Here is a 27,712-nt window from a genome sequence, read left to right as displayed (position 1 = left end):
ATGATCAATTCCAGCAAATCAAAAGGATAATAGACAAAATTGGAAAGTTAAGATTGGTGGAGAAAACTGGAAAGTTTGCTTTGTTTATCGTTGCTTTGGTTTGATGGGATGTAGGATATATTCTGACTCTGGTGTTATTAACAAATGTGGGATTCCTTTTTATTGGGATAACCTCGAGGGCTCTGTGAGTCAGCATGGTACTTTCAAGTGTTTGAAAGAGCAAGAAGCGAATACTGCCAGCAGTTGAAACGTGTGGCCTCTTTTTTTCTTATTGCAGGCTCTAATATGGAAAGGCTCAAAATTGCCACTTCCTAAAATTTGCAGACAAGAGAATTGTGTTAATTGTCAAATATATCAGAAAACTTGAAATAATCCTTTCTTTTTTTTTTTCCCATGGAGAAAAAAGTCACAAATTCATTTAAGCTAACTGAAGAAGTACATGCTGAGGTGTATTAAAACTGTCTGCTTGCTTACATTGGGCTCTGGTGTCTTTCCATTAACTCATGTGCTCTCTTAGCATCCTTTTTATTTCCCTTTGTTGTATTCTTGTTTAATGTGTCCTTTTATCCAGAGAGGCTTTTTTCCTGCACGTTTAAATTTGAGTGCAAATAGTGCAATAGTGTCTTAAACTGCTTTGAAATGCATGTTTTCAAGCTTTCAGATTTTCATGTGGTTCAAAACTGTGGTAAAGGTGTAAAAAGAAGCTTCCAAGTTTTAGCTACCAGAAATACGTGGGCTTTTGTGTTTCTTGGAGTGGGAAAGGTTTGTGTGCAGCTTTGTAGCCTGCATGAAGCATACATAACTGAAAATGGGGATGTGTGGTGTTGAGTGTTGTTAATACACTTCTTTCAAAGTGGATAAGCACTTGTGGATTCCTCTAAGGAAGAATATTGAAGAGAACTTGATACAGAGGGGATCTCTGGTGTAATGGGATCTGAGTTTATTGTGCACAAACCAGGAATGTGCCTTTTTCGGTTTCAGTGGAGTGCCTGTATATCTGTATATCTTGTGTAAACGCATTTCCAGGAGCTTGCTGCTTTGGGAAATAAATTGTATCAAAGCAGTTATATATTAAGCATAGTGGCACTTAAATCAGCATGTGTTTCCTATAGCTCTGAGCACTTTTAGTTCAGGGAAAAGGGGGATTACATACATATTCTGTGCAAACTTGACACACTTGTGAGGTGGGCTGATGCCAACCTCATGAAGTTTAACCATGACAAGTGCAAGGTCCTACAGCTGGGTCAGAGCAATCCCAGGCACAGCTACAGGTTGGGCAAAAAGGAAATTCATGGTAGTCCTGCGGAGAAGGACTTGGGGGTGTTAGTCAATGAGAAAATGAACATGAGCCAGCAGTGTGCACTCACAGCCCAGAAAGCCAACTGTATCCTGGGCTGCATCAAGAGGAGCGTGACCAGCAGGTCGAAGGAGGTGATCCTGCCCCTCTACTCTACTCTCGTGAGACCTCACTTGGAGTATTGTGTGCAGTTCTGGTGTCCTCAACATAAAAAGGACATGGACTTGTTGGAACAAGTCCAGAGGAGGGCCACGAGGATGATCAGGGGACTGGAGCACCTCCCATATGAAGACAGGCTGAGAAAGTTGGGGCTGTTCAGCCTGGAGAAGAGAAGGCTGCGTGGAGACCTCATAGCAGCCTTCCAGTATCTGAAGGGGGCCTACAGGGATGCTGGGGAGGGACTCTTCATTAGGGACTGTAGTTATAGGATAAGGGCTAATGGGTTGAAACTTAAACAGCAGGGGTTTATATTGGATCTAAGGAAGAAATTCTTTCCTGTGAGGGTGGTGAGGTACTGGAATGGGTTGCCCAGGGAGGTAGTGAATGCTCCATCCCTGGCGGTGTTCAAGACCAGGTTGTACGATGCCTTGGGTGAGATGGTTTAGTGTGAGGTGTCCCTGCCCATGGCAGGGGTGTTGGAACTAGGTGATCTTGAGGTCTTTTCCAACCCTAACTATTTTATGGTTCTATGACTCTATGAAACTGAGGATCTACTTGAAGGTGATAATGTTTTTTTAAGACACTGAATGTTTCCCACCCTTTCAATTAGGTGTAATAGCTTATATTTTGATTCAGCTTTCAAGTCTTTATATTTTCATCTATTTCTGTAATCTAAAAATTTTCCTGCAGTGGATTGTTAATTCATAAATCAGCTAACGGCATTGCTAATGTACTTATTTTGGTTTATGACATGCGCTGTGATTAAAAACTAGTTTGCCTGTATGATTATCGAAGGTATGCAGTAAATAAATATTTGGTTTGTGGACTGTATCTTGTAAGCAAGCAGAAGGTTGCAGATCAATTTTTTAATTTCAGGCAACTCTCTTGCCTAGTAATGTAGGACTATGATAATGTAACTCCTAGATGTGCTGATGGGTATAATGTTAGTAACATCTCAGCATACCCATTGGTCATAGATAGAGGTTTTACCCTGCTGTAATGCCAGTGAAGCTAATGGATTGGGTTTCTCCATCTCAGATTAGTGTTGGGTATTACTTTGCTACCGAGATTGCTGCTCCAAACCACCCTCCCACTCTGAGATACAAAAAGCAGAAGGGGAAGGCTGCTGAGGTCTGAACCTGCAGACCCAGCTCTGTGAGGGTGGATGCTTGAGAAACCTTTAAGTCTGCAGAATTAGGTTTGGGAGTGGTGTTTCTGCATGCATGCCCCTGAGAAATTTGCATTTTTCTGACTATTAATATTAAAAATGCTGGTTTAAGCCAAGTTCTCTGTCTTTAAGTATAGACATGGAGAGGGGTAGGATGTTTAGTAGTAAGGTGTACTTGGAGGACAATCAGTTGTCTACAGGGAGAAAGCTGTGCTAAGCAGCCTGAAGGGGCATACATTTCCTGTTAGGTGGACTACAAAAAAGAGAAATCCTGAGTCCTGTGAAAATATTCAGGATTCAATCATTCAGGTATAATCTGCAAAATGTATTTGCTTTCAGGTGCTGTGGTACCTTTAAAGGTCAGCTGGCCGTGTGCCTTGGTGGCTGAGCAAGGCTGTGGACATGTCTGCTGCAGTCTCTGTCCCTCAGCTTCAATATAAAGTTGTTTCTCTGAAGCACTTTCTGTTAGTGTTTAGTGGTTGATGCCACATCCAGCAGCTCTCTTTGCCCTCTCCAGTTCGTGGTGACTAGCTTGTTTGCTTTGGCCCTGCAGATGCATATCAGAGCCATCTGTGGGAGCAAAGTGACCAGGGTCTGGGCATTGGGTAAAAACTCTAGCAGGGCAGGAGAGCTCTGATGTGTTTGGAAGTAGTGTGTGACCACCAGCCAGAATTAGTGCACTTCACCCAAACCAGTTTGGTTAGGACTGAACATGGGGTTTTACAACCTTGCTTTGTCTTGAGCTGTGCAGTTTATTTCCATAAGGACAACTCGGTCTTTCCTGTAACCTGTTTAAGTTGGGATTACCTACTGCATGGCCTCAGTTTTTGTCTAACGTGAGGATTGGAAGTCTAGGTACTTGGGAGGTTGTTTGTTGAACATGGTTCATTCAACATTTGGACCTCCAGTGGATGTCTAGACAGAAGCTGATGAGGGTGTAACTAGAAATATTAATATGCTCTATATGTTATAATAAGTGTTCAAGGCCAGGCTGGACAGGGCTTGGAGCAACCTGGTTTAGTGGAAGGTGTCCCTGCCTGTGGCAGGGGGGTGGAACTGGATGAGCTTTAAGGTCCTTTCTAACCCAGACCATTCTGTGATTCTATGAATTCAATTCTATAAGTACACAGTAAGTTCACACTTCTGTAGCCATGTGAAAACTAAATTTAGCTCTTCATGGTGGACCATTACAGTGTTTAGTTAGCACATCTGTCCACATATGAAGCCACTTAGTGCTTTTAGAGATAATGAGAGTATTAAAACCGGGAGGTTAGTACAGGAGGAGGGCAGTATTTGTTTTTGAACAAGTAGGTTTTGTGAACTTGCTTTGAAGATGATGGACTTATTCAACTTTCTGGAAGTGCTCGTAAATGCTGAACCCTTGCAGTAACACCATTTTACAGATCATACAGTGACCTGGATTGGAAGGAACCTCTGGAGGTCTCCTTGGCCGATCTCATACTCAGGGCAAGGCTGACTTCAAACTTAGATCAGGTTGTTCAGTCAGGGCGTTGCTTGATCAAGCTGTGAGATCTCTGGGATAGAGATTACATGGTCTTTCTGGGCAACCTGTTGTACGTGTTCCCATTCAACCACACCCTCCCATCCAGTAGGAATTTCCCTTGTTGCAACTTGTGGCTCTTGCCTCTTGTGTTTTCACCATATGCCTTGGGGCTCCATCTCTTCTCTAATCCTCATTGGGTATTACTCAGTTTTTCAGAATCTTCCAATTGCTGTCTTTGCTGCGCTGGGATGTTTTAATTTGGGTACTTGTGTTCCAGAAGCTACAGACCGCAGAATATCTGTTCTGATGTTTGTTTCATAACTTCAGGCTGTCTAAGATCAATTAATTTAAATACAGTTCTGGAAAGAGCTGTTAAGAAACAAGATCACAGAATCAACCAGTTTGGAAAAGACCTTTGAGATCATCAAGTCCAACCATTCCCCAGCACTGCCAAGGCCACCACTAAGCCGTGTCACTGATGGCCTCATCTACACAGTTTGTGAACACTTCTAGGGACACCGACTCCACCAGTGCCCTGGGCAGCCTGTTCCAATGCCTGAACATCCTCTCTGTGAAGAAATTGTTCCCAATATCCAGTCTAAACCTCCCCTGAGATGTACTAATCTATAATCCTTTATGGTTCACTCATGCAACCAATGCAGATTGCTAAAATTTGATATATTTTAAATCTCCAAGTGCACATGTATGCACAGGAGTGCCTGAGTATGCAAGACTGATCTTGTTCTGTTTGTGAAATCCAAATGCAGCAAAATGGAAAGGACTAATTTATGGATTTAGTAAGTAGGCTTGTCTCTATCCATGATGAATATCTGATGTACAGGAGAGAAGTGATGAGTATTCCCCTTCTGAAAGCAGATCCAGCGATGACTACAGCATTTTCTTAAACTGATAGTCAGACTTTTAATGACTGAGTGGGATTCTGATACATCTTAGAAAATGAGCAAACTTTGATGGCACTAAAGGTAAATTATTACTGCAGTTGGATGGGGTAATCTTAATTACAGCTGTGCTACCCAAAGAAATTGGGACACTCCTTTGACAGGAGCTTTTCTGAAGTAGATATTATTTACTGATTTATTTTTTTCTTTGTGTATATGACTTTTATTACTTCACTGGGACAGTGTCTGTGATCACACAATCTCTGTCTTTTTAAGTTAGTGGTTGGGCTGCTCTGGTTTTAGGCCAATTCCCAACATTGTAAATTGCTAGAAGGCACTTCAGGGATGACCTGCTGTAAGGCTGGATAATTACAGTACTGTCAAAGCTATGTTAATTTGATTAGATTAACACCTAAATAGTTGCAGTTTGCTTGTAGGCACAACTATGTTTGAAAACCCCACAAACTGTAAGGACAAAATAGAATAGAAAAATGCTGTTCCTTTTCTTTGACTGATTTTGTGATTTTATGAGCCTTTTAGTCTTGCATGATTCTCTACTGCTTATAGAAGCAAAAGCATTTTCTGAGCTAGCTGTCTGGTGTCAGTCTTAAAAAACAGTTTGATCTGCTGTAAATATATCTCAAGAAGGAAAATGACCAAAAAAACCCCAACAGAATTGCCAAGGAGAGAAGGCAAAGAGAGGATTTTGGCATATTCAGGAAATAATCTTTTAGCATTTTTATGTTACTTTGATTTGCAACACAGTGTTTTGAGCTGCCCAAAGGCTAGAATAGCTTCAGAAATAGAAGTATTTTCCATAGTGCATGGATGGACCGAGTAGGCTACAACTGGTTTCAGCAGTTACCAGGGTGTCTCATGAAGATGCTTAAAGTTGTACAAGAATATGGAACAATAGAGATGATTATTATTATTATTGATGTTATTGTTATTGTCTATTATTATTGCTGTTGTTATTAAATTTTATCATATTTGAAAATAAATGCATGTCCCGCTGCATGTAGATATCATTGCTTGTAATTTTGGCAGTTCTGGAATTAAATAACTGCCATTCATCTGTTTCTGTCATAGTGCTTCAAACCTAATACAAGCGTTACAGAAACATGCATGCAGTATGCATTAGTTAGTTCTTGTTTTGCTACCTTTGCATTACATTCAGAGAAACTTTGTTGGGTTTGGTTTGTTGTTGGGTTTTCTTTAATTTATTTAAGTATCCCAATGATGGCAGCATTACAGGAGTCACTATTTTAAAACAGCCAAGTTTATTCCCAAAAAGGATGCCAGCACAGCTTAGCCCTTACTAAAAAAGATATTAATAGTCATAATATTTGTGAGTGCTTGTGTTTTTCTACTGGTTGGAGGCTTCTCCTGGCTTTTATAAGGACTTGGATTTCTTGCTAACTTTATGGGAGTGTATGTTTTACAAGCAGCTGGGTTGGTTCTTGGAGAGGAACAGTAGCCTTGCTAACTACTTGTTGGTTATTCTGACAGAGTGGAAGAAGATATAATCTGTTCCTGAAGCGACGTCTCAGGGTAAACCAGTGAGGAATGATACTGAAAGTGGCTTGGGTGGCTGCAGTAATGACATGCTTCACTGTGTGATGCCTTTTGTTAACTCTGAGCAAAGTTCACCATTATAAATACTCTGTGCTTTCTCACAGGGCTTTTTCACATGCATCCTTTCATGTTTTAAGAGAGAAAAGACAGAGATACAACCCTTTGAATTATTCTTGTCTTTGACAAATGCACTTTTGCTTATGGGTGTGGTTAAAAAACCCAACACCAGTCTTCCTTAGCATGGAGTTAAATTTAGACCACAGCATTAGCTTCTATGGAGAGCACTTCGTATGAACTTTTAGTCTTGTAAACAATTTGCTAGAGCTGAATACTGATCTGATAATAAATAATACTACCTAATATGTTAACTAGGAGAGAGAGATACTAGTCTTTTACTAGCTTAACATTAATTGCTGTAGTCTAATCGGCAAAAAAGATGAATGTCATTATGACATTCTGGCATGGTGATAAATGCAAACATGGTCTTCAATAGATCAATTAAAATACTAATTGCGCTGTTACATCGACAGCTTTTATTAGGTTCATTTCTTTTTTTCCCCAATAAAGTAAATACTCAGCTTTGAAATGTTACTCCTTTATTTTGTGTGCTGTTTTCATATGTGGTCATTGCTGGGACATATTTCTCTGTGGTGGTGGTTTGGTGGATCTCGTGATGCAGAAGAACATGCATGGAACCGACTTCTTGCTACCTGCTTTGATAAACTCTACCTTAGCTGGCTTTTGTGTAGAATGGTGTTCTGACTAACTGCAGGAAAAAACAATCATGCTGTAAAATAACACTTGTCTTGATTATTTATGGAAAGAAAATAAATGTTCACAAGTATGGCTACACTAATGTATGTTCATTCTTCATATACTAGTAACTTACATGTAGTGTTTTTGATATAAGCAGTCCGTGGTGAAATAATTACAACCAGATAAGCCCTTGTTAAAACTTGCCCAAGTGTGCATCTTCGGCTGTGAAGGAACTGAAGACTTAAGGCAATTTTGGGAAATTTCTTTGTCTTCTGTTATATTTTAGAACAACAGAAATGCTTGTTTTTTGGTAATCAGATGCCTGTATCTTCTACAGATTGATAAAAGACATCAAAGCAAAGATTCTATTTTCTTCAGGGACGGTGTAAGGAGAATTGATTTTGTTCTCTCCTATGTGGATGATCTTAATAAGGAATGGGAAAAAAAGTTGGTAAGTATCTTTTTTTGACGTCCTTTTAATTCTTATCTGTTATAACCTGAATATCCATTGCTAAGCCTTTCAAATGACTAGACTCAGCTGGAATAGGATTTAGCTAAAAATTTTATAGTTGTGTGAAAAGCTATTTCACGTACTGAAATTCCTGTGTAATTTACTGTTGTGTGTCAGGACCCAATTTTATCCATTTCTGGGGCTTCATTTACAGGACTGATCACTCTCCATTATTAGGCTGAGCAATATATTATACAATCAGTGCAAAGTAATACGAACTGTTTTGCTTTCTCCATTTAACAGTCTTAAGAGTTAGCTATGGCTTTGGTGAAATACCTGTGGACACTGTTAAACCTGGTTTCTTCTAAATAAGCAAAACATTATCCAAACGAGATTCAACAATAACTTTTTTCCACCCATCCTTTGACTTCACTTAGAGCAGAAACAGATTCCTAGATCCAAGAATTAAAGCAGTTTTCCTTTTAAGATTTGTTTTTATTTCTTAATATATATTCTGAATAGAACAAACACAGTGCTTCATCTTGGAGCTTTTCTCTGTGCTCGACTTGCTCTCTACCTATGTGTATTCATTCACCTAGAGGAGTCTATAAAGTGGCTTTGATAAGAGACCTCCTATGTAACAGAGCACAAAGTACGAGCCTTCTCTAACCTGCCAGTTAGTGATTATCCCTGGGCTTTTCAACAAGACCCAGTAGGTCCAGCAGACTCAGTAAATGACATAGATTTGTTCCTTGTTCACGCCAACTTTAGAGGTCTAACTTGACTAATATGTAAATACAGCCTATTTAAAACATCCAGTGCTTTTTGATGCAGTCAGGACAAGGTTACATTTACAAACTGGTCTCTCCAAGAGATTTCTCTAAAGTTTTATCATAAAAAAAAGAAAAAAATAAAGGTGGGGGGGGTGGGACAAAAAAACCCTTAGGTCTCATGTAATCTTACTATTCTGAAAGATAAAGATATCTGAATATAACTATTAATACCAAGGCATATGACAAAATCATTATCAAAACTACAGGTCTGTGAAGTAAGAAATATTTCTTATCTATATCTTGTCATAGTAAAATGTTTCATATTAAAAAAACCTGTCATTTCCTTTGAACAAAAAATGTAAGATTAGGCTTTCATTTATTTATTATTCAAAGCAGTTTATTGCTTTCATTCCTTTATGAAGGAAATAAGGCTTTCATTAAGGACTGATGCTGTCTGTATTTGCATCCAAATATGATAGAATCATAGAATCCCAGAATAGTTTGGGTTGGAAGGGACTTTAAAGCTTATCCAGTTCCAACCCCCTGCCATGGGCAGGGACACTTTCCACTAGACCAGGTCACTCCAAGCCCTGTCCAGCTTGGCCTTGAACACTGCCAGGGGTGGGGCAGTCAGTGAACCAGTGCAGAACACCCCTGCATCTTACTTTTTTACCTTAAAAAAGCCAGCAGTCTGTCATCCTCTGTGGTGCTTTTCCCAGTTTAAGCATCCCACCGTTTTGCTTAGCCATCAATGTGCAGGGGACTTGTCTGGGAGAGCAGGGAGAACATTCTAGCTATGGCACAATAGGTTTATATAAAGACATATTTTTCCAAACACACACTAACTCTGTTCAGGTGTAATCCTAGGTAAATTGTTTTTTCTCCCATAAAGCAAAATGCATTTAAAAAAGAAGGGGGATGAGACGATTCAAGTGTAGAGAGAAGAAAGATATCCACAGAAAATATGTGAAAGCAACTCTTAAAATAAACTTTTCCATTAGTCATTCTCAAATAGCAGGAGGGGAGAAATTGAGACTATTTAGGTAATGTTTGAAGTGGGAAGGAAAAAGAGCCAGATGCTCAGTCCAGTCACTTGCTCATATAGTGTGCAGCAATTTCCTCTCATTGCTTCAAGGGTCATTAGGGGGTAGCAGAAATTTTTGCCAGACCAGAGGCCATGTAAATGGGTGTCATTATTGACTGAAGGATTCACACAGGAAAAAACCCAAGAGTTAGTAGCCAGTATTGGAGTTCCTTTTAGAGGTAAAAATGCACTTAGGTAGGAAGAAATATCTGTCTTGTAAAAGGCTAGAATATCTGCATTGAGTGTTGCGAGATTTAATTCTGTATGTCTGTTGCTCACTGAAGAGTTTGTGGCCCCGTGGGAAGAAGGTGTTTGGTGTGTGGCCCTGTAAGCTAGCTCTGTGGGCACAGAAACAACAGACATGAAGATAGCAGTGTTACAGCACACCACTTACACAGTTCCTGGGGAATCTGCTAAGAAAATGAAATCCATATTTCGGTCCAGCACAGACCTTTGCACAATGAATATGCTCATAACTTAGCTCAGACTTAGCATGGAGTACAGTGCTGTTGTCTTTGTGGGAATATAATTTAAATATTAATGCTCTGCAACCTTTGGAATTTGTCTGACAATACTCTACTTGCTATTGCACAGTCATTGCAGGGAAGAAAGTGGCTTCTTTTACTGTAGTACAATGATACAGCAAAATGGAACAGCTAAGAATAGAAATGTTATTTCTCTTTCTGTGAACATTTGTGACAAGGGGTTTTGTTTCCTTGTCTCAAGGAAACAGCTTTATTTTGCCTTTCTAAGGAAAAGATGAATAAATTCTTTGTGTGTTTCAACATAGCCCTGATGCAGATGTAAGAGGCAGCATGTTCATCTTCTCCCTTAGCTTCATGCACAACAGATGTGTTAACTTAATTGATATTCCCCAGAAACTTTCCAGTTTAAACATTTTTGAGCCTGCCTTCTGTAAGCTATATGACTGAATCCTAACCACAGAATTTCTGTAAGAAAAAATTAGGATAACGTTGTGAGGCAATACTTGATATATTTCCTCAGAGCCTCCAGCAGGTAAGTGGGAATATTTTACCCGCATATGATGAAAAAATAAATACAACTTTAAAAAATATCTAACCAATTATATGTGTATTACTAGGACATAATCTTTTCTTGTCCATAAATGTATTTCTTCACAAGAAAATCCGTAGCATTAGGTGGAAGGTATTTCTATCCATGTCAGGGAGTTTGGAACTATTCTATGATTCTCTCATTAGGACTCCGGGAAATCTGTGCAAAGTGACTTATTCTTACGTTAACTGGAAGCTAAGTCTCCCTATCCCAGTGGGGCTTGGAGATACAGAAAGACATTTTATCTATTCTACTCCGAGTTGTCATCACCTTAGATAGAAACTTCTGCTTTCTTAAAGCCACCAGATAGCCCAAATTTAGGGAGCCAGGGGCAGTAAAAAGGCTGTGTCCCCAGGTCTGCAGGAGCAGCTGAAAACTGGGCGTGGTCCAAAGCAGGTACCCGTCCGTGCTGCTTTAATGATCATGTTTGACATCTCTCAAGCTTTAGAGGGCATGCAGAGCACCCTTGCAAGCCATGAGACAAGGGGATTTTCCTAACAGGCTCCATCCCTCTCAAAATGTTCTTGCCTGGTGGCTGGTGGGCAGCCTGAACTAAACCTGAGCCCCGCTGTGCTAGTCTTGTGAAGTGGGTTTTCTCAGGGCATAGCCAGGGGCAGAGTTCTCATGCACTTTACAGCAGCCTGGGATTGTTCCTGAAAGCTGTGTTTGTTTCCCAGTATCATACATATGACTGTGGTTAGAATCAGCCCCAGCATCCTGAGACTTATGTAAGCTTGGTGCTCCCTGCCTAGGGAGGAAAAGGACTTTGATTGACGAATAGTATGTTGTAATCTTTAAAATTATTTTATTCTTCTGTTTATTGATTGTTGTTACTAGCAGTAACAGTGTTGTTATCAAGAAGCAGGTTTATAACGGTTGTCTATCTTCCTTAGGTACCTAATCATGCAGAGTTGCATCTGCATGGGTCATAAGAGTGCTGCTGGACTTTGGATCTGGCTTTCTTAATCTTGTCAGGATGGCTCATTACAGCAAAGCATGCATTAGATGGTAAAGTTACTCAGTATGAGTATGTGGGATATCCACAGTGGTGTTGGGAGAGGTGAATGATCTACCAGCCTCTCTTCAGTATAGGTCATGGAAGACTCAGGAGATGTGGTTTCAGTTTTTTACAGATGCTTTGGAGAGGTTTAAGAAATGTACTTAAACAAGGCGTGAGTTATTAACCCACTGTTACTGGGCTAATAACGGGGTTTACTTATGTTGTTTCCCTGTTTCCTCTGTGGCTGCACAGTGGTGTCTATAGTGGTGTGACAAATAGGTGCACCGGATCTGCCTTTTTGTGTTTGGGACAGTAAGCTTAAAATTCTCCTACATGCATATTAAACCAGCACAGGTCCAAGTGGATGTTTTGTCCATTTTGAGCGTCTGATGGTGATAGGAGGAAATAAAGTATTTGGCAGGAAAAAGGGGAGCAACAGGGTTTTTTGCAGCAGACTGATTTCCTTTTAAAGATGGCTCTGGGAAGAACTGGATAGTTCTGGATGGAACTGGAAAGACCAGTACATTTGTAGGGGTTTCAGAGAAGGTGGCTTATTGTAAGAGAGCCAGGTGGTAAACGAGCATCATTTATATTGAGAGCTGTGATTTATCACATTAAGTGTCCAATAAGGCAAGGTAAGATGGGGCCTGGCCCTTGGGTTCTGCCTGTGGTTCAGCTGCATTGCTGAAGGAGGAGCTGGCTAGGGTCTCCAGGGGCAGAGAACCCCCTGAGATGGCTCTCTTGGCTCTCCTCCAGTATTTGCTATGGAAAGAACCCATGACAGCATGTTTTGGTTGGAGAAAATGTAATCCAGAATAGCATAGAGTTTTGAGTACCAGGCTTGAATGTCAGCCCTTGTATATTTCCTTTCAAATGGAATCATAAATCACATGATTTTGGCTATATTGTTCTCTATTAGATCAGCATGTCAGCAAATGTGTTCTCTGGTGTGGTTATACATAGGTGCAGGCAGGCTTTTGGGGGTATATTAATTAAAAAATAGTGAATGGAATTGCATTTGCTCCCAGCATGTGCTAGAACTCAGGTATTATATTTGCAAGTTTATCTAGGCCAGTGTTTAATAATATTTGGCAAAATTACCTGTGACAGGTAAAAATGCGAGACCGCTGACACAGGAAAACACATCAATGCATCTTAAGATAGATTTGAGGTCCCTTAAAGCTGTTCTTCGGTCCATATTAATTTATCTGAGTAGTTCATGCAAACTGTAATGGAAATAGGGCAGCTTGCTCCTCACGGACACATGGGAAATTGGCTGAAATGCATGGTAGTTTGTGGGTTTTGAAGTGTGTTTGGAAAATGTCATTGCAAGTTTTAGCTAGAAATAAATTGGGAGTTAGCTAGTGCATTCTAGAGGGGCTGGGGCTCAATATTTAGCATAACTTGTCGTTATTCTGGGAGCTCTTCAGCAAATTTTATAGAATTAAAAGGAAATTAATTCAGTCTCCCAGGAAGAGCAACAGTTCTATAGGGAAGGGGGAGAAGCAAATGTTCTTAGGTAAAAAGAACACCTTGGAATTACTGGGCAATATACAGAGTTTAAGAAGAGTCTCAAAATGGCAGAGGCCCCACAGCTATCGTGCTCTGCCATGGGCAGGTTTATTTATCTCTCCCTGAACTCCATGATGCCTTTATGCAAGCTAAGCATATGTAAGCTTACACGTGATACTTTGTTAGTCTTATCTAGTTCTGCAGTTATGTTGTTTGTGGAGCACTCTGAATTGTCTGTAATCAGTATCTGAACATCTTTTATCAGCCATGACTGGTTATTAAACTGGTAAACAGATGGCCCTGTAAAGGATCAGACTTCCATGTGCTTCTAGAGTTTTTTTCATCTAGTTTTAACATTGTCTTAGAAGTAGAGCTAAAGCAATAACACAACACTCATCACCCTCCCAAAGAGTTAGAAATGCTCAAGACCATGACTTCATTTACTTCTCTGGTTAATAAGATTGCAGAGTTTATGAGCCTATTCCTAACAAACTCGTTTCTGTTACTAGTCAGTGCAATTCCTGATACGGTGCAATCGCTAGTCTGGCCTTGGCTCGGAAGTGGCCCTGTATGCATCAGATGGATTTTGTCTGTTGGTGGGCTTTCCTTTACAAAGGTCACATAGTATCAAGGGGTTGTCAGTTAGGAGTGAAACTGGGTGGGGTTACCAGTAAGTGATCAGTTAGTTGGTAACTTCATCACTTAATAATGTGTGTTTATTCCTCTTCAGGAAAGAAGAAAAGAATTTGAGAGCAATCTGCAAAAGGCTGGTCTGGAATTAGAAACAGAAGACAAGAAGGTAAAGAAAAAAGATAGTGTACATGTGGAGGTGTGAAATTAGGACCAAAGAAATAGACCTGCAAAGACGTAATGAACATAAACCACTTTCTTTCTTTGAGAAAAATGATCAAGAATCCTTAATGCTAATGCTGCCTATATTTGCATCCAAATATCATAGAATCCCATACTGGTTTGGGTTGAAAGGGACCTTAAAGCTCATCAAGTTCCAGCCCCCTGCCACAGGCAGGGACACCTTCCACTAGACCAGGTTGCTCCAAGCCATGTTCAATCTGGCCTTGAACACTGCCAGGGATGGGGCAGCCGCAGCTTCTCTGTGCAGCCTGTGCCAGGGCTTAACCACCCTCACAGGGAAGAACGTCTGCCTAAAATCTCATCTCAGTCTCCCCTCTGTCAGGTTAAAGCCATTCCCCCTTGTTCTGTCCCTACAGGCCCTTGTCAAAAGCCCCTCTCCAGATTTCTTGTCAGCCCTTTACTTGTTATAAATACTTACTGTAAAGTATTCTAATGGATTTCAGTTGAATGTGACTAATTCAGGTGAAAAAAACTTCATGTGTTTGTTTGAACTGTTCATAACAATTCATGAGGAAGTGATGACTTTTGATTTCATAACAAAAAGAAAGCAGTTCCAAACTAGCTGTGACTTCATTTAAACCTATGTAAATAGGAAGTGTGCTCACAGCTAGATTTAATCCCACCTAACAACATGTTTGGAAGTCAGAGAAGGAATTACTGTGTGCCTACTGGATGTTGTAATTATGAGGAAGGACCCCGGTGTAACAACTTGAGGGCATTTTGTTTAATGTTACTGGTTTGTCCAATAACTGGAGAACCCAGGATGCTGATATCAAGCAGCACACCTTTTAGTCTGCCTGACTGCGTGGTGCAAATATCTCTTGATGAAGATTGGACTCCAACATCTATAGATTGGGATTTATTGAGCAACATTGCAGAATACCTTCTGATCGCCATTTTCTCCTGTGTACACAGCAGAACACTAATAGTACTAATAATACACTGTTGGGTGAGGCCTGTGGTGAAATTCTTCCTTATCATAGTGTGAGGCTGTAATAGATCTTAGCTCTGGTTGGTAACCCCTTTTGGCAAATGGTTTTGTGTGCTCTGCTCCAGTGTATGGCAACTGCCCCTCCAGGAGAGAGGACCTCTCTCACTGCTGGATGCATGGGATGCCCTGCACAGCAAATCTCTGCATTTCCAGTGTGCTCCAAGTGGGATCAGAGTTTGCAGGCCTCAGTGTACAAGATTAGTGTAGTTTGAAAAGTCTTTGTGTGCTTTTAGTAATGCAAGGATTATCTTTATGAACGAATAGTCACTCGGATATACTTTTCAGTTAAATATTTATCAAAACAGTCCCAATTTTCCCCTTCCCCCTCGTCTCCGTTTTTTAGAGCTCTCAGTAATATGTAAAAGGCAATAAATTTTGTATAACAATTGTTCTCCTAAATCTTGCAACAAAACCCCAGTTTAATCAGATGTCTGATTTAACTTCCCTGGGATAGGAATCTGAAGATGGCAAGATTTATTTTGTGAAGATTCATGCCCCATGGGAGGTTCTGATCACATATGCAGAAGTGCTGAACATCAAAGTTCCCATCAAGGAAAATGACATTCCCTCAATGGTGGAGAACCCTCTGGACTGTATGCTTGCACCACTCAGGCTTCCCGAGAAGGTGATGCACCCTGAACCGGATTACTTCACAGCACCGTTCAGCAAGGATAAGCAGGAGCTGTACCTCATTAACGACGAGAACACTTTCTTTTCTCCATCCGTGAGAAACAGAATAGTATGTATGGGATTTGCTTATTTCTGTTTGCATTTAGATTTACGTGGTCCTGTTGCAATATTCATAGTATCCCAGATCTGTTTGGGTTGGAAAGGACCTTAAGCCTCATCCAGTTCCAACCTGCTGCCATGGGAAGGGACACCTTCCACTAGACCAGGTTGCTCCAACCCTTGTCCAACCTGGCCTTGAACACTGCCAGGGATGGGGCAACCGAGGAAGAAATATATGAACTGGATATCTGTGGATAAATATGAGGAAGCCTTGGTGCCTGTGCATCTTAGAAATTTGGAATATTATTTGTTGGAATGGATCTTGCAGATATATGCAAGGCAAGTGTGCCCTCAGTGGTCTTGTTATGGGGTAGGGCCTTCTGAAGAAACACTTCTTGTGATTTGTATGTTGTTCCTGCAGGTTATAGAGAGTGCACAACCATCACAGGTTTCTGTTATATGGCCTTAAAGCAGGAAATGTCTGAAATGCTTGTGTTTGAATCTCAGGTGAATTACATACTAACACGTTGCCCATATGGAACAGAAGAAGGCAAGAAGAAATTTGGAATTAAGAGACTACTAAATAATGGCACCTACTCAGCTGCATATCCTCTTCATGATGTAAGTATTATAGCTTGCTGCTTCCTTGAGCATTTCCCAGTGTTTTTACTTTCACCTCCAGTGACATTTGCTTTTTCCAGCAAAAATGAAAATGTACCTTCCATTTGTCCCAGTAATTAATTCTGTTTCATAACACACAAGTCCTGTCTGCCAGCTCTACTATTAGCCTTTCGTGTGCTTGCAATGTTTCTTCCTATGGATGAGTTTCTAGGATATACTCATGTGTCAGTCACATAATTTGAGACACTTATTCTGTACTATATTCCTGTGACATCTAGGCTACAGGTGATTAAATAGTACATTAGAAGAATTACCACAAGGAATGACTATCTATTGTAGATACAAGCACACACTGGAGTTGCACACTAGTTCAGGTTGGTGTTTAGTTTTGCTGTAGGGACATCTGAATTTAGCCCTGAAATCACTTGGAAAAGTCATGACAGATGGGCTACTGTACTCTGTTAGGTGTCTTTTCTATTTCTTTTTCTTCTTTCAAAATGTTGTGTTGATTAAATCTTAAATTCTCCTTGTTTTTAAGTTAGTTCAGATTTGTCAAAATGCTTTAGGGAACTTAAATTTCTTATTTATATCTCTAAATTCTGCCACAAGATATTTTTAAATACTTTATGCGGATTTATGCTTTTAAATATTTCTAAATATTTCTTCCTCCCTTAGAATATGAAAAGAAATGGGTGAATGGATGGAATATTTTAGGTTTTCTGGTGGAAAGTTTAGCTGATGAGTCTATACCGTAGAAGAATAGTTTAGGTGGGGAAGTACTTTATACTATTGCACTCCTAAAGCCACAGATTATAAAAAGCAGTTGTACAAGAACCCCTTTACAAGTACAGCCAACCTTCAATGCTAAGAAATTATATGAGAAAAAATCCCCTAAGACAACTAGATAGCTATTTAACTTTTAAAATATCTTTTAAATGTGAACTTTAGGATGTTTAAACTTCTTGATTTCTATTTAGAAACCAATTTTCATGCTTCTCTTTGTGATTTAGAGACACGCAGAAAAAGACGAAAGCCAAGATCACAAATCAAGTATCTGACGTAGCCAAATATTTCTGAAGGCAGAGTTGTATAGCACAATATAAAATTGCAAGAGCTGTCAGAAAGTGGTTATTTTGTGCTATTTAATTTCTAGAAAACTGATGAAGCTCTACATCTCATTTAGTATTTTACACATGGATGGATGATAGTGATGAACACCACTGCAGTTAGTGTCAGAATTGCAGTTTTCATGTCCTTGCTTTAGAGCTATAGCACGGAGGACATGATACTACTATGTGTGGAGGCAGCATTTTAATTTGTATCCCCTAGTTTCCGTCTCCCAGTGAAATGTTTTTGGCTGTGCTATTTAAAGTGAGACTAAAGTACAGAGAACAGGATGTAAATTTGCACTATTTTCACTCAACTTGAGTAAAACAGTGATTTTCTACTTTAGGGGTGCTAGAACTTTGACACACATGTATGCTACACCAGTGTAAAAAAACAAATGATTAACTGCAGTAACCTACCAGTGCAAGTGAGTGTGTTGTACCAAGATAACATGGGTGTAGTGTAACATGAGGTGGTTACAGTCCGGGCTGATGTGAGCATAGCATGGTTTGGGTTGGACAGGACCTTTAAAGCTCATCCAGTTCCAACCACCTTCCACTAGACCAGGTTGCTCCAAGCCCCGTCCAACCTGGCCTTGAACACTGCCAGGCATGGGGCAGCCACAGCCTCTCTGAGAACCCTGTGCTAGTGCCTCACCACCCTCACAGGGAAGAACTTCTGCCTAAGAGCTCATCTCAATCTCTCCTCTGAGTTTAAAGCCATTCCTCCTTGTCCTGTCCCTACAGGCCCTTATCAAAAGTCCATCTCCAGATTTCTTGTAGGCCCCCTTTAAGGTACTGAAAAGCTGCTCTAAGGTTTCCCCAGAGACTTTTCTTCTCCAGATGAATGTACTAAGACTGATAGATGTTCTTTGTAAATATGTATTATCTTAAAACATATATAAAAATGATTCTACTGCAAGTGAAGCAGAGTGCTAAGTTTGAATTTCAAATGAGTTTTACATTCATAGCCTTAAGAGGGCTGCATCATCATTGACACTTGTTTCTTTCAATGTAGTCTTTGAGTCTGTCAGTGAGGTATTTTGCCTTTACTCTTGATTTTCTCGCAGTGCCAGTACTGGAAAAAGGCAAATGATCCAAACTGTGACAATGAGAGGTACACACTGTACATGGAGTGGGCCCGTTTCTTGCGGTTCTACAAAGAACAGCCTTTGGACCTCATCAGGTAAAATACTGCCTATGTTTTATTATATTGACTTGGTTTTCACTGTAATATGAACATGTATTTATTTGTACCTGGATCCTGCTGAGACCCCTTTACTGCTTTTTAAGATCCAGTGAGAACTGGATACTTAAATGGGCACTAGGTCCTTGGAGGATACAACACAGGTTTTTACTAATGACTGGAAAAATGCTTTATCTCAAATGAAGTCTCTTTGAATCTAGCCAATGCTCCTGGGTCAGGTATATTACAGGTACTTCAGCTGTGTAGAGGAACACATATCATAGAATGCTAATATGATTTGGGTTGGAAGGGACCATAAAGCTCATCCAGTTCCAAGCCCCTGCCATGGGCAGGGACACCTTTCACTAGACCGGGTTGCTTCAAGTCCTGTCTAACCTGGCCTTGAACATTTCCAGAGATGCCACAGCTTCTCTTGGCAACCTGTGCTTCAGCACCCTCACAGGGAAGAACTTCCCAAGATCTCATCTCTATCTCCCCTCTGTCAGGTTAAAGCTATTCCCCCTTGTCCTGTCTCTATAGGCCCTTGTCAAAAGCACCTCTCCAGCTTTCTTGTAGGTCCCCTTTAGGTACTAGATATATGTAGAATACCTTGCAGTTTATAATCTATATCTGCCACAGTTTTTAAGGATTGATTAGAAATTTTAACAGAGACTTGAAAAAAGCACTGATAAAATAGTATCTGAAGCTTGACTCTGAATTGAGCACTAAACCCAGATTGAAACTAATCCAAGATCACTTTGATTCAGCTCATATAAACAGGTTACACTTTCCCCATTCATAACACAACTAGTTGTATTTCTGTGAATTAGTCATTCATTTTAACCATATGATCAGAGCTGTTGTGCTCACTTTCATTGGCATAACTCCTTAGAAAATCAAAATATCTTCATTTACATTATCCTGTGGGAAGGAGAAAGGGAAAAAACGAGAGGTCATGTATTTTGTTCATTCACCTTGTATAACTTCTGCTAGCTTCAAATCTCATTTTCCCAGTGTACATGAAAGCATTAATTTTTCTGTTCAATGATAATTTTGTTTCATTTTGACTCTGGCCAATTTTCTCTATAGCATTTTTAAACTTTGCTTCATATTTCTGTTAATTGCGGGATTTTTTTTTTTTTTGTATTCAGGAAGTATTACGGTGAGAAGATTGGAATCTACTTTGCCTGGCTAGGATTTTACACAGAGATGTTATTCCTTGCAGCAGTTGTTGGCTTGATCTGTTTTCTTTATGGCTTGTTTACGATGGATGAAAATATGAGCAGGTGAGTGTAATGTTGAAAATCTCCTGGGCTTATGATGGGCAAAGCAGTATGAAAGAGTTGCTCTTGCAAAATAACAGGCAGTAATTTTAAAGCTTGTCAGAGCAAACAGGATTGTTCTTCAGCTCTCTTATTGATTGAAATGGTGGTGGACAGCTAAAGCAGAACTTGTGGCTTTTATTTAGTAAAATTCAGATTTCCACTTGTAGGTGAAAAGCAGTATTTTTATTGCCATTTGGCTATAGTTTTTTTATATCAGAGTACCTGCAGTAAAGTCCTAAAAGTAGCACTGACATCTCTCAGAATTGTATCAAGTGTTTATTGCTGCCTTAAGCTTTTCTATTTTAATCTGTTTTCAGAGTAGTTGTTGTGGTTTAAGCCCAGTCAGCCACGCAGCTGCTCACTCACTCCCCCTCTTTCTCCCTCCGCTCCCAGATGGATGGGGGGGGGGGAGAATCAAAAGAATGTAACTCCCTCAGGATGAGATAAGAATAGTCCAGTAACTATGGTATAACACAAACCACTACTGCTACTGCCAATAATAATAATGAGAAGGGAAATAACAAGGGAAGAGAATACAACCACTCACCAACTGATACCCAGCCTTACCCAAGCAATGATCTAACCCTTCCGGCTAACTGCCCCCAAGTTTATATACTGGGCATGATGTGCTGTGGTATGGAATACCTCTTTGGCTAGCTTGCATCAGGTGTCCTGTCCCTGCTTCCTCCCAGCTTCCCCTCCTCCCTGGCAAAGCATGAAACTCACAAAGTCCTTGGTCAGACTAAACATTACTGAGCAGCAGCTAAAAACATCGGTGTTATCAGCGCTGTTGCGAGGCTGAAAGTCAAAAACACAGTACTGCGCCAGCTACTAAGAAGGAGAAAAATGACTGCTACTGCCGAACCCAGGACAGTAGTCTGTTGACCTTCTTGTGTAGGTCATCATTTGTACAAACTCCCAAAAGCATGAGTACAGAACAGATCAGCAGTGTTCTCCCCTCATCAAAGGATCCCGTATCTTGGTAGTCAGAGATTGCTGCTTATTTAAATAAGCATTGTATTTGTTTATTCAGGGGTCCCAAGATTTATTGCTTTCAGGGATTTGGGGGGTGGATGGGTGGGGAGAGGAAAAGAAGATTGACATTTTATTGCTTATTGTTTTTTTATAAGAAAGCATCAAGAAATTTTTGAGTTCTCATCATAAAAGATGAGTAGCATATTCAAATTCTCATCCATTCTATTGCATTATGGCATTTTCACACTTACATTATAGCTAGGTTAAGAATTCTTCTGGGAATGCTGCTATGCGTGTTCAGATTTCTCTAGATACTTAAGGATTACCATGGGATTGGAAACTTTGCCTACTGGAGTAGTTAAGTTGAAGTAGCAAATGTTACTGTAGATAGCAAAGCTGAATTAACACCTCTGCTTATAGAAAAGGTGTTTTGAATGGTTTGCTAACCTGATGAGAAATTACATGATTGGTAACTTACCTGCAAGCAGTGTGTGTGCAGTAGAGCTCCTTTCACAAGTGTGACCTATGGCTGATGGAACCAGAAAGCTCATGCCAAGTGAATTGCTAATTTTCCTCTTTGTAGCAGCTGCTACACTGCTTGGCCTGCTCTGATCAACCACACTAGTGAATGTGACAGGACTGGCATTCTTCTCTAGGAAGCTGCAAATGCTGACCTTTGAACAAAGGAAGCTCTTAAGTTATTTTCAGTTTCCTATAACAGCTCTTCAAATGCTATCAAAACAGATACAATGTAATGCTTTTCTCCTCAGCAAAGAAATCTGTGACCCTGCAATTGGAGGAGAGATCATCATGTGCCCTCTTTGTGACCGAGACTGTGAGTACTGGAGACTGAACACCACCTGTGAGTCCTCAGAGGTCTGTATCTGGTTCTACAATCACTTGCCATTTTTGTTCACACTGAAAACTGGTTCGGTCCTGACCTGTTCCTGTGTATTCTGTTGCAGTATTCCCATTTGTTTGACAACGTGGCTACTCTGTTTTTTGCCATTTTCATGGGCATATGGGGTGAGTACATTTGATTAAGTTTTATGTCAAGCAATAAAGAGATCTTGGCCAAACTGCTGAGGGGCACAGGAAGTGGGAAGAAGGGGAATAACAGCTTCAGTATCCTGCTTCAGATGCAGAAGTGATAAGAGTAAAAATAATTTAAGGTGACACAGGATTTAGACTTAAAACCCCTCAAACAGAACCTGTCAGATATCTAGGATATATATTCCATACTCCTTTGTTTCCTTCGTAACCTAGGACAGAGTGGTCCAGCTTTATTCAGTCCTTGTAAGCGTTCCCTCCACTCGGACCTGCATGTTAGAAATGCCCTTTTGAGGGAGCAGAGAGCTTCTATGTCCTTCCACTGGATGGTGGTCCAGCACTACTACTTCATTAGCAGCACTCATACACTGAGAATTGTCTGGCTTCTACTCCAGTTCATACATTACAGTATGTTTTGATGATGCAAACATAGGTGGATTTCCTGCCTCTCTATAAGCAGCTTCACACCAAGTGATAACTTGTTTAGACTTGAAGATGGTATTTTCTTGAATTCAAGGCCAGGCTTTCTGTGCAACCTCATCTAGTTGAAGATGTCGCTTGGACATGACCTTTGAAGGCCCTTTCCAACCAAAACTATTTTATGATTCTGTGTTCTTAAACTCTGTGAAGGTTTATAAATGCAGGATAGTGTAGTTAATGTTAGTAATTTCCTTAAATACCTTGTCTCCCATTTCATACTGCCTGTATGAAATATCATAATTATATCTTCAGTTTGAATATAGGTACTTCATTAACACACAAAGATCTCTATGTGTCAGTAGAAAAAAAAATCTATTTGTTTATTTGTTATCCAAAGGTCCAGCCACATTTTGCATAGAGAATTCTCAAAAAGCAGCCCCCCAGAAAAAAAAATAGAACAGAAACAACCAAACAAACAACAGAATAAGCTGTTGTGTGGTTATTTTACCAAATTTTGCTTGGTTTTAACCACAAGCATTTGAGTGATGTGGATTAGTCCAGAAAGTACCAGCGAAAGAGTTGAGAACTGCAGAAGATAAGCTTTCCTGTGTTTGTGTAAACCATAAAGCCTCTCCAGGTCAAATAAAAACAATCAGATTACAATAGGTTTACATTTTAAAGTAGTTTATAGAGGGCTTTTAAAATGTTATACAGTATTATAACTTTTATAGTTGTTTATATATGAAATCAGTTCCCTCTAGTGTCTTAAAAATTTCTTAAGCCAGCCTCACCCTTGGAGCATATGAAAAGCATCAGACATTCACAGTCTTTAAAATGACCATGATATCAAATAATAAGAAAAAGCAACAGAAATCTTTGAACATGAGACTTGAAAACATTCTTCTTATTTGTAATACTTATTCCTATGTTGCAGACTTATGCACAAGCAATTAGTTGAATTATCACATCCCTTTGATAATTCCATGTTGCTATTTGCATATGTAATGTAGTTAAACTGTAGCTGAACATGGTCATCATAAACATGGAAGTACCTGTGTTCTATCTTGCCATTATTCTTGTCATCCGCTCCTGTAATTCAATTAGCTAATGAATTGCTTAATCCATGTTACGGTCTTAGCTGTGAACTTTAATAGGTAGTCAGTAAAAATAGATGGGTCGCATTGTGGAACCACTGAATAGAAGCTTGTGCAGAAATTACTTAGTTCATGAACTTGTTCTCTTCTCCCTTAACTGTATTTTAACATTTGCAAACTGCAGTTACACTTTTCTTGGAGTTTTGGAAGAGACGGCAAGCTAGACTGAAATATGAATGGGATTTAGTTGATTTTGAAGAGGAACAGCAACAGCTCCAGCTGAGGCCTGAGTATGAGGCAAAATGTACCCAGAAGAAGAAGAATCCTGTTACTCAGGTAGGGAGTGTGTTGGGTTGACATGCACACGGATTCAGTTGTATAGTGACAGTTTGCTTATGTGTGAGTTGTGTCCCAGGAGCAAGTCAGTATCTTACAGCTGGGTGAAGATTTGTGAGACACATATGCAGTGCGCATTCATCTTGGAGCAGGGCAGGCCATCAGCTGCAGCATCCCCAGAAAGCAGTGCTTGTGACAGCAGGGGGATTGGCTGAAGTATGGAGAATGTGGTGCCAGCCTCACCTTTCCTGAATACAGTGGACTGCATCAAAGCAGAATTTGCCTCTGGAGTGCATGCATAACTTTCATTAATTTTCCTCTCTTGATTTTCATTTCTACTGAAAACAAATTTTAAGAAGACATTCTTCACTATTGAGGGTGGTGAGTTGCTGACAGAGGTTGTGGCTTCCCCATCCCTGGCATTGTTCAAGGCCAGGTTGGACAGGGCTTGGAGCAACCTGGTTTACTGGAAGGTGTCCCTGCCCATGGCAGGGAGTTGGAAACTGGATGAGCTTTAAGGTGCCTTCCAACCTGAACCATTCGGGTTCTATGATATATTAAGTCAGCAATACAGAGGCAAAGGTTATAATTTTAACTTGGCTAACACTACAGTGTCCTTCATGTTTCCAGGTAGCAGTCTCTGAAATCTTAATTCCTTTAAAAGGATTCTTTCTCATCCCTACACCACATAGGAAGAAGCAGCCATCTTGATCTAAAGATACGTAGGTGGCACTAGCTGTGGTTTTGCTTCTCATATAAACCACTTTGTCTGGGGAACACTAGAGAAAGAGAGGTTGCTGAAGCTCCTTGAAATCTAATTGAGATACGATTAACCACACTCTTTAACTCTGTTAAATGCTCTATATAAATGATTGTCTTCATTTATATTTAATTTAGGTGGTAGTAGTTACTGGACAAATTCAGGGATCAGATGGTCGCATTCCAGTACGACATCTACCACCTCAATTTGACCTATTTTTACATCAGCATTCCTCTTCCTAGAACTGCATATGAATAACTTCTTTTCACTAGTGTCGTGGTTTAAACCCAAAGCCACACAGCCTGTGCACTCACCCCCCTCCCTTGCTCCCCCAACTCCTGGAGAGTTAGGAAGGAGAATCCAAAGAATGTAGCTACCACGGGTTGAGATAAGCACAGTTTAATAGCTAAGGTATAACACAAATCACTACTGCTACTACTACTATAAATAGTAATGATAAAGCCAATAACAAGTGAAGAGAATACAACACCTCACCAGCCACCAACCCATAACACCCTGCCCAACCGCACACTGACCGATACCTCCTCCAACCCCCAGAGTCCCAGTGCTTCCAGGTAACTCCCGGTTACATCCTGGGTATGATGTGCTATGTTATGGAATACCTCTTTGGCTAGCCTGGGTCAGGTGTCCTGTCTCTCCTTCCTCCCGGCCTCCCCTCCTTCCCTGGCAGAGCATGAGGCTCAGTCCTTGGACAAACCAAACATTTGAGCAGTAACTCAAAACATCAGCGTTATCAGCACCGTTCCCAGGCTGAAAGTCAAAACACAGCACTGCACCAGCTACCAAGAAGGAGAAAAAATGACTGCTACTGCTGAACCCAGGACAGTCATAGGTGTACTTAGAGAACAAGTCTTCAGATGAGAAATAGAAGCTTAGAGCATGTGAAGTACCATTGCTATATAAACAGTATCCCTGTCTTTCAGGGCTTGTCTCCTTAGCTATTAGGAAGTGTATACACTAATCTCACTGCTCATGAGAGACAGTTTTTCTGTCTCTGCTTCCCCTTCTGCACATGCACTATTAATGCTGCTGTTCTTCAGTGTACAAGTAACAGGTCTGAGTTACACAGAGATTTTGAAGAACCACAGACTGATTTTTAGTGTAGCTCTGCTGAGTTACTGATTTCTGCATGCTCAGGAAAAGAGTTGTGGGTAAAACAGTTTTTCATTAGCTGGTTCTGCTAACTGAAAACCCATGTCTGCCTATGGGATGCTAGCTGCTAGCTTGAATTCCTGTGTATGCTCAGGCTCAAAACTGACTGGCAGGTGGTGGTTATGTCAGCACAGAGCAAACCCATAGTCTGAGGAGGTGAATGAACTGCAGCAGATCGCAGCCAAAGATGGCATGGATTAGGTGTGTGTGTATAACTGTCATGAAGGAGGAGATTTTGTTTTCCCTACATTCATGCAGATCTTTTAGGTAGAATTGTTTATTTGGACTTTATTTGGAAAATAGAAATTGGACCATAATACATTATTCTTGTCTCAGGGTGAGATGCTGTGCTGCTCTGTGCTTTCTAAGTATGCATTAACAATTACCATAAAAATTAATGAGTGTCCAATCCTTTGTTTTATGATGCATCAATTTATTACCTTGATGGATTTTCAGGAGCTTTTGTGCATTAGGGTTTAGCAGTGATCATTATCAACACCAGTTCTAGCAAACCACACTGGTTAGCTAGGCTGCAGTGTCATTTCCTTTTGTTTCATAATATGCAATACTAAACACGTGAAAGGACCGTGATTTCAATAAGTTAATTCTGCAGACTGATAAGGCAGTAGGGGTCCAGGTTCACTTGAGTAACCTACATCACAAGGCTAGCTTTGCCTCACTCAGGAAACTTTCCTCTTTATTCTTGGCCACAATTCAAAATTCTAGGTGCTCTGAAACAGAAATTGCCCATCCTGGGGCTTCAATAAAGACCTCAATTTGCTTGTGGTATTAATTGAGCTAGATCATAGCCAAAATACGGGTTTGCTGATTATGATAGAATCTTAATTTACGTAAATAATGAAGCATTCCATTCAAACTTAGGCTCTGTCATTGCACACAGTTGCTTACACTTCATTCTGAAGTAAAAAAACTTGTTGAATAGCCTAGAATAAGCAGAATATTTGTTCTTAGTACAGAATATATGTATTGTTTACTGATACAAAATAGGTATAAGAAGTCATGAGCTATCCTGATGGAGCCAACATAAATGCTGTGGTGATGTGGATAGAGGGGAATATTTGTTTCTTGGCACCTACTGCGTGTTTAACTTAACAGATGCAGATGTGGCTGCCCCATCCCTGGCATTGTTCAAGGACAGGCTGGGTGAGGCTTGGGAGCAACCTGGTCTAGTGGAACGTGTCCCTGCCTGTGGCAGGAACTAGATGAGCTTTAAGTCCCATCAAACCCAAACCATTCTGTGAGTCTATGTAGAATCAACTGATATCTGTGCTCATGTCTTCAGCTTTGCTTTACAGTTCTGTTAATAGAGCCTTTAACGGTTACATCACCATGTAACTTGACTACAGTATTGATAACTGCGTTTAGCAAGTATACACAGGCAGATGCAGGCAGTAAACCTCTCCTGAGGGAACAGCACATGATACTTCAGACAAAAGCACAGTGGTGTGAATATGCTGACTGAGTAAAGAATATGGCCATCAAGAAATAATGCGTGTAAAACTACTACTCCTGCTTGGTTATGTCAGGGAGAAATGTGCAGCTCAGCTGCAGCCACTGTATTGTACATAATTACACTACATTATGCTAGAGTGTTTGGCACATTCTGGGCTTTTGTACAACAGAAAATAAACCCCCTTCAACAATATTTTTCAGATTCAGTATCTTCTGTTGTCAAATAAAGCATTTTCTGGTTCAGTATACTTAATTTTGTGCTCGCCTATAGTAATTGGTGACCTTTTGTCCAAGAGGAGCATAAGCATCCTACAATGCCTTTATTAAATCCAGGTTGTTTTTTTATTA

At 40.2% G+C, this 27,712-nt stretch overlaps 1 protein-coding gene across 2 annotated transcripts in view; it reads left to right on the top strand.

Annotated features, from left to right (window-relative positions):
- Window positions 1–27,712, top strand: part of ANO5 (anoctamin 5) — a 64,878-nt gene that overhangs the window by 22,108 nt on the left and 15,058 nt on the right. For both annotated transcript variants that reach the window (XM_031050324.2, XM_031050325.2), the window contains 9 exons: window positions 7,696–7,809; window positions 13,983–14,051; window positions 15,571–15,855; window positions 16,353–16,466; window positions 18,643–18,758; window positions 19,910–20,044; window positions 21,829–21,934; window positions 22,024–22,084; window positions 23,807–23,958. In XM_031050324.2, coding sequence (XP_030906184.2) covers window positions 7,696–7,809; window positions 13,983–14,051; window positions 15,571–15,855; window positions 16,353–16,466; window positions 18,643–18,758; window positions 19,910–20,044; window positions 21,829–21,934; window positions 22,024–22,084; window positions 23,807–23,958 — 1,152 coding nt within the window. The remainder of the gene's footprint in view (window positions 1–7,695; window positions 7,810–13,982; window positions 14,052–15,570; window positions 15,856–16,352; window positions 16,467–18,642; window positions 18,759–19,909; window positions 20,045–21,828; window positions 21,935–22,023; window positions 22,085–23,806; window positions 23,959–27,712) is intronic.

Source organism: Melopsittacus undulatus, chromosome 8, assembly GCF_012275295.1.
Source record: "Melopsittacus undulatus isolate bMelUnd1 chromosome 8, bMelUnd1.mat.Z, whole genome shotgun sequence".
Lineage (NCBI taxonomy): Eukaryota > Metazoa > Chordata > Aves > Psittaciformes > Psittaculidae > Melopsittacus > Melopsittacus undulatus.
This window is presented reverse-complemented; position numbering and strand designations above follow the sequence as displayed.